The sequence below is a fragment of the Microcaecilia unicolor genome, chromosome 3 (assembly GCF_901765095.1).
Source record: "Microcaecilia unicolor chromosome 3, aMicUni1.1, whole genome shotgun sequence".
NCBI classification, from domain to species: Eukaryota; Metazoa; Chordata; class Amphibia; order Gymnophiona; family Siphonopidae; genus Microcaecilia; species Microcaecilia unicolor.
In genome coordinates, this window is record NC_044033.1 from 356,438,566 (window position 1) to 356,451,173 (window position 12,608).

The 12,608-nt window shown below is 45.4% G+C and overlaps 1 protein-coding gene across 1 annotated transcript in view; it reads left to right on the forward strand.

Moving 5' to 3' along the window:
* Positions 1-12,608, forward strand: part of ARFGEF3 (ARFGEF family member 3) — a 236,678-nt gene that overhangs the window by 160,170 nt on the left and 63,900 nt on the right. Inside the window, exons 19-21 of the mRNA XM_030198524.1 lie at positions 1,503-1,653; positions 3,179-3,484; positions 5,200-5,333. Coding sequence (XP_030054384.1) covers positions 1,503-1,653; positions 3,179-3,484; positions 5,200-5,333 — 591 coding nt within the window. The remainder of the gene's footprint in view (positions 1-1,502; positions 1,654-3,178; positions 3,485-5,199; positions 5,334-12,608) is intronic.

Consider the following 12,608-nt stretch of genomic DNA (forward strand, 5'->3'; position numbering starts at 1 on the left):
CAGTGCTCAAGGACCCAGAGGCTCTGCCTGGTTGCCCGCTGCCGCCCCAGCACATTGCAGCCCTCCCCAGACCTACCTTGAAGGACCTGGTGATCTACTGGCCTCTGCGGGGCAGGAAAAAATCCCACTCTCTCCTGCCCTCTGCCGCTGTGTTGGTGCCAGCATGTTTTAAAAATGGCTGCCAAGACTCTCGCAAGATTGCCAAGACCTGCGAGACTACTGCAGTAAGTCTCTGAGCAGCCATTTTGAAAAACACAGCGGCACCACCACCGGGCACAGTAACAATAGCAAACAGGAAAGAATGGGGCTCTTTCCTGTCCCCAAAAAAGCCACTAGACCCTTCATGGTAGGACTGGGGTGGTGGTGGTGCAAGAGGGGGCAGTGGTGCAGCAGCAGGGTGGCAGGCAGTGGAGGGGGAAGCCCTGATGACCTCCACTGCCCAGGGGCCCCAACCACTCTTCATCAGCAATAATCAGTTATGTGCCTCTGGCTGAAAATTAACGGATATCCCTGAACAAGCAATTTAACCGGTCAGTGCCAGTTAAATCGTTTTGAATATCGACCAGCACATCTTTGATCTAAGCGTGATTTCTGCAGGATTTGTGCTAGTATTTTACAAAAACACATAGTTGCCTTCCTGCCTTATTAATGTGGGTATCTTGTAATAAAATTACCATCTACTTTTGTGTATCCACATATTTGTAAAATAACTGGCAGTTACACAGTTTTGACATGTTAAGTGGTTGATTTGTAAAACTGCACATACAAGTGGAGCCACTTAAGGAGCTGAGCTGTGAAACTCCAAACGTTTAGCATTTTGAGGTGGGTTTGAATGCCTCTTGGATAACACACGTCTCCTCCTTAAGCTGTCCTCCAATTTCCGGACCCAAACAAGGAGCTAGCAGACAGTGAACATTTTCTGGATATTCATATATTGCCGTTGTAAAATAAGGAATACACGTATAATTTGCAGTTAGCTTTGCAGGGTTTAAAAAAGGTTTGGCTAATTTCCTAAAAGAAAAATCTCTAAGCCACTATTAAGATAGCCTTGGGGAAAATCCACTGCTTATTTCCAGGATAAGCAGCATAAAATCTGTTTTCCTGTTCTGGGATCTTGCCAGGTACTTGTGACTTGGATTGGCCATTGGAAACAGGATACTGGGCTAGATGGACCTTCAGTCTGTTGCAATATGGCAACGCTTATGTTCTATGACTTGCCCAGCCTACGCACAGTACACACCACCTTGAAACTTCTCTATACAGCTCCTTCCATTTATAAGTAGCACCTGTTCTTTAATTGCTACTTTTACAGGTGTGCGCTTACATACCAGTCAACTCTTTTTAGTAATGGCTGTCCCTTCTAAGATTACCTCCTAAATTTACACCTAGGGTAAAATCAATTTTGCTAAACCTGTCACAAAAGGAAATAACAGAACTGATTAGTAATTTTTTTGTGTGTATGTGTGTGGTGGTGGCTTTGTGTTTGTTTTACACCACTTTAGTAAAACAGAAAGTGGAACAGAAGCTGGAGCAGATGGGAAAGGTGGCAGGAGTGCGGCTGCACACAGCGCATGTTCTGTGCATGGATGCAATCCTCAGTGTGGGGCTGGAGATGGGAAGTCACAATCAAGACTGCTGGCCTCACGTCTTCAGGTACAACTACAATCTTTCTGAGCAGTATGACTGGAAGGAAGTCAGACATAGAGAGGCGTTAGTTGGGAAATTCAGTGGAAATGATGGGACAAGCTTGAACCTTGCCCCTTCCAAACTGGGAAGAGGTAAGTGTAGGGGTTCCTACAAGAGAGGCTGCATCTTGGGGACAGAGGGAAACTAGTAAGGAGCTAGAGGGCTTTCCAGGAGGGAGGCTGGGATTCTGAGAGTGATGTGATGATTTTTTTTCTCCTCCATGAGATTTTTGTTATGCCTGATGGGTGGGGTAGGATCATCAATTTCGAGTGCAATTCAAATCAAATCACTCATCGATCCAAACCTGTGCTGAAGGTGAATTATATTTCAGGTGTAGTAAGGAGGTCTGGACCTCAGACTATTTATAATCTGCCAGTGGATGGCAAAGTGACTTGCCGAGAGTTATAGCTGTGGCAGTGAGAGGATTTGAACCTTGCTTTCCCTGGTTCTCAACAGCACTAACTCACAGCTTCCCAAGCTGTGGGTCATGACCAGTGGTGTGCTGGAGCAGGCTCGCAAGAGCCGGTTGTTAAGTTTTTAAGAATTTTGGGAGCCGGTTGTTAAAGTAAGGCCCTCCATGGCTACTTTAACAACTGGCTCCCAAAATGTGGGCTTGGGCCCCCTGCTGAATTCTCTTTTACTTTGCTGGTGGGGATGCTGAGCCCTGCCAGCCAAGTAAATAGACTACTGCTGCTCCCCGCTCCTTGTTTCCAGGTCTGGGCAGCAGGCTGAGACTTCTCGAGCAAGTGAGAGAAGTTCCAGCATGCTGCTCAGAGCAAGATGTTGGGAGTGGTGGCTGCGAGCAAAGGTATGCCTAGTGTGCCCGCACGAAGGGAGGGAGGAGAGAGAGGCGGAAACAGGAAATGAGGGCGGGACCAGAGCTGAGAGAGAGAAAAGGGAAAACAACTAAGCACCGAGCCGAGCCTGCATGCTTTTTACCGCTGCTGCCGCCCTAACCCCGACGAGGTAAGATAGATGACTTTTAAAATTCGGAGGGAGGGGGCCTGGAACTGGAAGGGAGGGGGGACCCTGGATCTTGGAGGGAGGGAGGGGGACCTGGAACTGGGAGGGGGAAGGGTGAATGCACCACCTGTAAAAAAAAAAAAATTCAGCACCCCCAATCATTTTGAAAAGTTGGCTCCTATGGTCAGCGCAGGCAACATGTCTGGGAAGATGCTGGGTATGCCCCCAAAATTAGTGAATTAATTTATCAATTAATGCATGGCAACTATAAAAATTTAATGCAGCTTAGTAAAGGGGACTCACATTGCACATTGTTTTGGATGTCAACTGAATTTGTGCAAGCTAAAAAAAAAAATAAGCAGGTAGCATTCTAGCCAGGCATCCTACTGAAAATTTACATTTAAAATTTTTAATATTCCTGTTTTTTTTTTTGTTTTCATGATTGTAGCGTGTGCCAGTCGAAGCTACCTCAGGTTAAAGCAGCGCTTCTGTGTGGTGTTCTGAAAATTATGCTTCCATATTTCCCTAGAGTGTGTGAATACGTCAGCACCCTGGAGCATACCCATTTCAGTGATGGCACCTCTCAGCCTCCTCTGGCAATAACCCAGCCCAAGCAGCAGGCCGCAGGGGACCTGGTGACAGATCACTACATGGAGGATTCAAGCCCTGAGCAAGACAGTACTCTGAGCAAGAACCCTGTTATTCAGCCCATTCCCATCCAGGAGCTGGTCAAGGAGAGTTGCAAGGGCAGGGCCTTTGACCTTCGTGCAGGCAGCCTGATGAACGGCAGCAGTGCTGCTAAGGCCGTCTGCACCCTTTCGACACAGGCAGACAGGTACGGCTGAAAATAACCTAAGCACTCCTTTTCCAAAACTGAAACAAATGAATTTGTGGAAAATAGAGATCAGTTACTTAGTTTCTTCACAGAAATAACTCCACATGGGGCCTTTATTCCAAACTAGAAGACAAAAGTTTTCCTGAAGTCTTAAATCAGCAAAAACAGCACAAAAGCCAGAAAGGTACAGAAAGTGGTCTGTAAGTTTTAATAGCTAATCTCCATAGAGTTCTAAAGCAGAAAAATATCAGATCCACAGAAAATCACTCCCCAGGCTTCTCGAAAGAACTGTAGGACCTATGTTCCTAGAGCTTTGGTCTTTCAGTTTTCGAGGACTGCCAATGGCTCAGGGTTTCAGTATATCTCTAATGAATATGCGTGAGAGAGATTTGCATACAACAAAGGTAATGCCTTTTCCATAGGGCAGTGGTTCCCAAACCTGGTCCTGGAGGCACCCAGCCATTTAGGTTTTCAGGCTATCCACAATGAATATTCATGGGGGAGATTTGCATTCACTGCCTCTACTGCATGCAAATCTCTCTTATGAATATTCATTGAGGAAATCCTGACAACCTAACTGGCTGGGGTGCCCCCAGGACCAAGTTTGGGAACCACTGCATTAGGGATAATCCGCACTTAGGTACGTTTTATAGAATAGTGCTTATGCCCGGGAATCCCCCCTAACTTTAGGCGTGGCCATTTGCACCAACTGGAAAGGTGGTGCACATGTATGCACATATATTAATTGTATATCCCTGTTATTCTATAATGCACGTCCATTTTAGGAACACACGCATTCTGTGCATTTCCATACCCCCTTTTTCAAAACATGCGTAAATATTTTACACATGTAAAGTTCAATTAACTTTAATTAGTGGCAATTGCTTGTTAAGCCAATTATTGGCGCTAATTAAGTTGTTCAATTAAATGTCACACGCAAATTGGGTGCATGTGCAATTTATGGCAACCTTTACAGAATTAGGGGGTTTAAGGGCAATTCTGTAACTGGGCACTCGCATTACGAGCCACTTGAGTGCGTAAATGTACATAATATTGTCACTTTCGTTGGTAAGTGTATACTCTGTAAGGTCAGAGCATGGGGGGGGGGGGTGGCTTGGGCACTGCTGCAATATGCATGCACCACATACAGAACACCATAAGTTATGTACACCATTGCCACATTCAGGCACCTGCTGGCACCCCAGTACCAAGTTTGCATTTGTATTCTGTAATGGAATCCAGGCAGCAAGCTGCCACTATAGCAGGGGTTCTCAACCCAGTCCTCTGGAGATACCTTGCCAGTCAGGTTTTCAGGATAACCACAATGAATATAGATGAGATAAATTTGCGTGCACTGCCGCATTATTTGCAAATATATCTCGTGCATATTCATTGTGAGTGTCCTGAAAATCTGATTGGCTAGGTGTGTCCTGAGGACTGGGTTGAGAACCCTGCATTCTAGAGTAGGCTGTTATTACGTAGATTGGGACACCTAAAAGGAAGCACCCACTTGGAGAATTACCCCCTTTGGCCTCTCTGCTTAACCTGTATTCATGAATACAAGTTGTAAAGGTGGCTGTGGTGCTGACATCTCCTGGGCACTGGGCTGGATATGCAACACTTTTTTTCCACTTTTCCCTTCTGCAGCAGACTGAATGAACAAGACCGCACGGTGCAGGCTCTTAAACTTACCTACATTCTCCCCTTATTTGCAGGCTGTTTGAAGGTGCTGCTGACAAGCTGAACCTGGTGGCTCTGGGGGGTTTCCTTTACCAGCTGAAAAAGGCCTCCCAGTCTCAGCTCTTCCATTCTGTCACAGACACAGTTGACTACTCCTTAGCAATGCCAGGTAAGTCTTCACCCTTCTGCAAAGGACTTAAATATAAATCCACATATGTATCCAGCTTCTCCTACATAAGCGCGCAAATATGCATGACCTAACAATCTTCCAAAAACTACTGAAAACCAACCTGTTCAAGAAGGCATACCACAAAGACCCATCCTAGTCACTAGAAAACTAGACTCTGCCTGAACTATACAATAACCAACTCTTTACATTAGACCGGTAACCTTCTCAGTTACTAATGAAAGTTGCACAACACGCACTACCACTTTGTTTCTCAGGCCGGAACTGAATTTTATTTCTCATGCTGGAAATGAACTTTCTGTAGTTGATAATCTCACTTATTTCATCATTCACTCTATTATTCAGGAACTTCAATGCATTGCCACTTTGTTTTCTATTGTACCATTTATGTGCCTTAATGCAATGCCATTTGTAATTCTCTACCCGGAAATGGCGATCGCCATTACGGCATAATGTAAGCCGCATTGAGCCTGCAAATTTGGAAAATGTGGGATACAAATGCAACAAATAAATAAGTACATTATTTTTATAGGTTGTATTCAGTGGAGCAGCTGCTGTATCAAGATAAATAGGTGACTTTTGTGCTTATCTTTATGCTGGATCTTCAACTGGCCTATTCATTTTAAGCAGGTCCGCTGAATTTGCAGTCTTAGATGGGAAAGTTCTGTTTAGGATACCTCTTTGCATGGTCCTACTTAAAGCAGATAAAGTTACCCAAGTAGCACTGAATATCAATGCTCTTTGCATAACTTGTAGCCCCACCCCTTCTCTTGACTGCATTTGTGCTGGTTGTTATCAAGGCTGGCCCTGAATGTTGAAAACAACCAGGGCTATTCTGTAAATTGGCACCTCTGGGTGCTCCAATGCTAGGGGATACAAGCGCAATGTCAACATTAGCACACCCATGTTTAGGCGTGCCATCTTACGCCCATGTCAGTGGCAGGTGTAATTTCGCACAGCTAAGTGCACCAAGTGACGTGTAGTTGATAGTGTTCTATAAACTACACACATAACTGGGAGGCCCGCCCATGGGTATCCCCCTCCCCCTCCCCTTTGCAGTTAGGCACTACCCCCCTGATTCTATAAAGGTCACCAAAAATTGCGCATGCAAATTTAGGCATGCTCCCGATTTGCATGTGCAATTTAATAGCATAATGAGCCAGTTGGTGCTAATGATTAGCTTTTTTAACAAGCAATTATTGTCACTAATTAGATTTAATTGGGAATAACGCGTGTAAAGTTAGGCATGGGATCCGTGCTTAAAATTTATGTGCGGTGCAGAAATGGGCAGGGACACGGTCATTTTAAGGCAGATTGGAGACGTGGGATTTGCATTACACACGTAATTATAGAATAGCGGTGCTCCCTGCATAAATTTAGGGGCAATCTAATTTAAAGGGACCACGTATTTATGTGTGTGGGGATTAAAACATAGTCCAGTAATCAAAATATCCCAAACACCTAATCTTAAATCATTTTCATATATAATCGATCCTATCACAGTATACTAATTTATGCATTCAATAGCATAACTAATCGGGGATATTCAGAATCTTTAACAGCGCAACCATCCAAAAAATCATTCTTCAATATAATGATGGTGCTGTTTAACTCCTCATAATTCAACCCATTTTCTTTTTTATTTTTCCATTATTATTAATATTTTCTTAGATAGTAGACTTCTCAGATAGTAAACTTTAAACAAACAATTATAACTTAGCTTTTTAGCAATTCTCCAACTTCAAACCTCCGCCGACTTGGCCAGGTTTCGAATTTCTTCGTCAGGGAAGAGGTTTGCTGAGAAGAAAACACAATCTATCAAAAAGATGTCCCCAGTAGTATTAATATATCCTAATACTAACTCACTGTGAAATTACCGTTTTAGATTTTACTTCAACATCACAATAAAATGGCTGCGGCGTCTCATCTACCCCAGCAATTTAAATAAACCACAGCTGATTCGAGTCCACCAATTATAATGCAGCCACGTCATACCTGGACCCACCAATCAAAGAAAGAAGGGAAAGTCATGCAATCTTAAAGGCATAAATCAAATTAAAGACCACCAGTCTATTTCAGAGTTAAGTCCATAAGGATGTAACGTATGAAGATGAAAAATCCACCTTTGTTCTTTATAATTTAATAAAGATTCAATATTTCCACCTTCCCAACCTAACTGGATATAGTCTATAATTCGCCATCTAATATCTAATATAATTGTTTGTTTAAAGTTTACTATCTGAGAAGTCTACTATCTAAGAAAATATTAATAATAATGGAAAAATAAAAAAGAAAATGGGTTGAATTATGAGGAGTTAAACAGCACCATCATTATATTGAAGAATGATTTTTTGGATGGTTGCGCTGTTAAAGATTCTGAATATCCCCGATTAGTTATGTTATTGAATGCATAAATTAGTATACTGTGATAGGATCGATTATATATGAAAATGATTTAAGATTAGGTGTTTGGGATATTTTGATTACTAAATTTAGGGGCAGGCATTTGCACCATGGTGCAAACGGCGGTGACTAAATTTACATGCAACCTCTTTGCTTAAGCGTTAATTCTATAAACTGCACTGAGCTTTAGGCACAGCTTTATAGAATGCTGTTTTAGCTGTTTTTGTGGCAGCAATTTTGTAAGCATCACTTATAGAATCTAGCTCTATAGCACTTCGACGTTACCTTATTGAGTAGCATCTAGTGCACATAGACGTCTGCCAGTTAATGGCGCTTTTGATGTGTGTAAGTTGCATCTACTTCTACAGGGGCGTAGCTACGTGGGGCCATGGGGGCCTGGGCCCCGTAGATTTGGCCCTGGACCCCCTTGCCGACGACCCTCTCGACCCCCCCCCCTCCCGCCGCCAACCCGCCGTCACCGTCTGCTACCTTTGCTGGCGGGGACCCCAACCCCCGCCAGCCGAGGTTCTCTTCTTCCTTCGTTCTGTTTCTGAGTCTGACGTCAGAGTCAGAAACAGAACGAAGGAAGAAGTGGGCCTCAGCTGGCGGGGTTTGGGGTTCCCCGCCAGCAAAGGTAGGCGACGGCGGCCAGAGGAGAGGGTCGTCGGCAGGGGGGTCAAAGTTGGTGGTGGCGGGGGGGGGGGGCTAGAATGTGCCCCCTCACCTCAGGCTTTGGACCCCCCTCCCGCCGAAGTCTGGCTAAGCCCCTCTAGGTTCCAGTTTATAGATGTGCCTCGAATGGATTTATGTGATTAACTCAATATAGGCAACAGAATGAAGCAAAACTCTGTTAAGTCAAAGCAAGATAATCATTGAGGCCCACAGCTCAGCTAATTACGCAAAACACTGCAGTTGATTGTAACTGTAGTTTAAATTATGTGTAAATATATCATTTTATGTGACTACAAGTTAACAGAATTTTAAGAAGCACAATAACTCACTGCTTTTACTGTGAATGCTTTCATGGAAATGGTTTTGGATCAGTCAGTTAAGGCAAATTATACTGCACTCAGATGCAGTGAAATTGAAGCCTATTTTGTAATATAATCTTCACTCCCCAACTTCCTTACAGTATGTAATCTGGCAGTCATTACAGCTCAGACTGCTAGAAAACTCTGTTTGCTTTCTGCCAATAACTTACCTGTGCTTAAACCTAGTGCCTTAAATAAAGTCAGCTGGTCATATAACATAAGTAATGCCACACTGGGAAAGACCAAAGGGTCCATCGAGCCCAGCATCCTGTCCACGACAGCGGCCAATCCAGGCCAAGGGCACCTGACGAGTTTCCCAGTCGTACAAACATTCTATACTTGTTATTCCTGGAATTGTGGATTTTTCCCGAGTCCATTTAGTGGTGGTTTGTGGACTTGTTCTTTAGGAAACCATCTAACCCCCTTTTAAACTCTGCTAAGATAACCGCCTTCACCACGTTCTCCGGCAACGAGTTCCAGAGTTTAATTTTGCGTTGGGTGAAGTAAATTTTTCTCAGATTTTGTTTTAAATTTACTACACTGTAGTTTCATCGCATGCCCCCTAGTCCTAGTATTTTTGGAATGCGTGAACAGACACTTGACATCCACCTGTTCCACTCCACTCATTATTTTATATACCTCTATCATGTCTCCCCTCAGCCGTCTCTTCTCCAAGCTGAATAGCCCTAGCCTCCTTAGTCTTTCTTCATAGGGAAGTCGTCCCATCCCCGCTATCATTTTAGTCGCCCTTCGCTGCACCTTTTCCAATTCTACTATATCTTTTTTGAGATGCGGCGACCAGAATTGAACACAATACTCAAGTTGCGGTCGCACCACGGAGAGATACAACGGCATTATAACATCCTCACACCTGTTTTCCATACCTTTCCTAATAATACCCAACATTTTGTTCGCTTTCCTAGCCGCAGCAGCACACTGAGCAGAAGGTTTCAGTGTATTATCAACGACGACACCCAGATCCCTTTCTTGGTCCGTAACTCCTAACGTGGAACCTTGCATGACGTAGCTATAATTTGGGTTCTTTTTTCCCACATGCATCACCTTGCACTTGCTCACATTAAACGTCATCTGCCATTTAGCCGCCCAGTCTCGTAAGGTCCTTCTGTAATTTTTCACAATCCTGTCGCGAGTTAACGACTTTGAATAACTTTGTGTCATCAGCAAATTTAATTGCCTCGCTAGTTACGGTGACGTTCCAAACCCGGCAGCGGCAGTGATTCCTATACGCTGCCCTGCTGCCACCGGCACCTGCCTCTTTCCTTTATTGCGGCTGCCTGAGCAAAACAGGAAGTTACTTCAGGTGGCCACATTAAAGGGAAGAGGCAGGTGCCGGCAGCGTATGGGAATTACTGCTGCGTTTGGAAAGTCACTGTGAAGAGATAAAACACCGCGAAACGCCCCCCCCCCCCCCCCCCCCGAGATGCCGTTCCTGAGGAGTGCTGCCTGAGGCCCCTCCGCCTCAGGTGGCCTAATGGTCAGGGCGCCCCTAGTTAGACCAGTAAAACTTGAGTTAGAAACAGATGTAATTAAATACTTAGAGGTGCATAATCGAAAGGGGCGCCCAAGTTTTCCTGAGGGCGTCCTCGCAGGACGTCCCCATGAAGGGGCGGGGAAACCCGTTTTATTGAAACAAGATGGGCGTCCATCTTTTGTTTCGATAATACGGTCGGGGATGCCCAAATCACAAAATTTAGGTCAACCTTTGAAATGGTCGCCCTTAGAGATGGTCGTCCCCGATTTTTGGCGACAATGGAAACCGAGGACGCCCATCTCAGAAACGACCAAATGCAAGCCATTTGGTCGTGGGAGGAGCCAGCATTCATAGTGCACTGGTCCGCCTGACATGCCAAGACACCAACCGGGCACCCTAGGGGGCACTGCAGTGAACTTCAGAAATTGCTCCCAGGTGCATAACTCCCTTACCTTGTGTGCTGAGTCCCCCAACCCCCCCCCCCCCCCAAACCCACTCCCCACAACTGTACACCACTACCATAGCCCTTATGGGTGAAGGGGGGCACCTGCATGTGGGTATAGTGGATTTCTGGTGGGTTTTGAAGGGCTCACATTTACCACCACAAGTGTAACAGGTGGGGGGAGGGATGGGCCTGGTGCGGAAGTAGTGCCTAACATTTAGTACCCCATATTTCCAAGATCGTGTATAAGTATACATAACACACAAATATTAAGAGCTGTTTTCCCACATGTAAAATGTTTCACATGCTTTATAAAATTACCCCCGTACAGTAATTCTCTACAGGTCAGCTCAAGTTAGGTGCTAGGATGAAACGCAGTAACCCCTAGTATTCTGTAACCTGCGCATGTAAGTGCTAGGCACACCCATGACTTGCATATGCCCCTCCCAGATCCATGACCCCCCCCCCTTTGCAGTTGTGCACTATGGATTTTGTGCACTGAATTTGTAGACTACTAAGGACAGTTACACATGGAACTGCAAATTAGTGCTAATTAACCCCAATTATAGCAATTATTGGTCATTAACACCAATTAACAGCTAATTTAACAGTGAAGTTACAAGCACAATAGACTATAACATGCATAACTTTGTTCACGTGGAGGGGCATTTTCGAACGGGGACGCCCATCTCTGAGGATGTCCCCGTGAAGGGGCAGGGCATCCCGTATTATCAAAACAAGATGGGCGTCCATCTTTTGTTTCAATAATACGGTCAGGGACGCCCAAATCTCAACATTTAGGTCAACCTAAGAGATGGTTGACCTAAATGTTGGGATGGTTGACCTTAGAGATGGTCGTCCCCGGTTTTCGGCCATAATGGAAACCAAGGACGCCCATCTCAAAAACAACCAAATCCAAGCCCTTTGGTCATGGGAGGAGCCAGCATTCGCAGTGCACTGGTCCTCCTCACATACCAGGACCAGTGCACTGGTCCCCCTCACATGCCCTAGGGGGCACTGCAGTGAACTTCATAAATTGTTCCTATGGTGCATAGCACCCTTACCTTGGGTGCTGAGCCCCCCAAACCTCCCCAAAATCCACTACCCACAATTGTACAACACTACCATAGCCCTTAAAGGGGCACCTAGATGTGGGTACGGTGGGTTTTGGAGGGCTCCCATTTACCAGCACAAGTGTAGCAGGTGGGGGGGGGGGGGGCCTGGGTCCGCCTGCCTGAAGTGCACTACACCCACTAAAAACTGCTCCAGGGACCTGCATACTGCTGTGATGGAGCTGGGTATGGCATTTGAGGCTGGCATAGAGGCTGGCAAAAAATGTTTTTAATTTTTTTTTTTGGGGGGGGGGGGTGGGAGGGGGTTGGTGACCACTGGGGGAGTAAGGGGAGGAGATCCCCGATTCCCTCCGGTGATCATCTGGTCATTTTGGGCACCTTTTCGAGGCTTGGTCGTGAAAAAAATTGGACTAAGTCGGCCAAATGCTCGTCAGGGACGCTCTTCTTTTTTCCATTATCGGGCGAGGACGCCCATCTCTTAACCACGCCCCCATTCCGCCTTCGGTACACTGCCGACACGCTGCCGGGAACTTTGGTCGTCCCCGTGACGGAAAGCAGTTGAGGACGCCCAAAATCGGCTTTCGATTATGCCGATTTGGGCAACCTTGAGGGAAGGCCGCCCATCTCCTGATTTGTGTCGGAAGATGGGCGTCCTTCTCTTTCGATTATGCCGCTGTAAATGTTAAATTGTGTGCACAAGTATGGAATTAGGGGATAGTGTGTTGCTGTTTGAACAGACTATGCAACATTGATTTGCCACTATTTTGTGTGCCACTATCTCTGTGGTTGAGCTTGTGGCTGACTGTTTTATTCTAT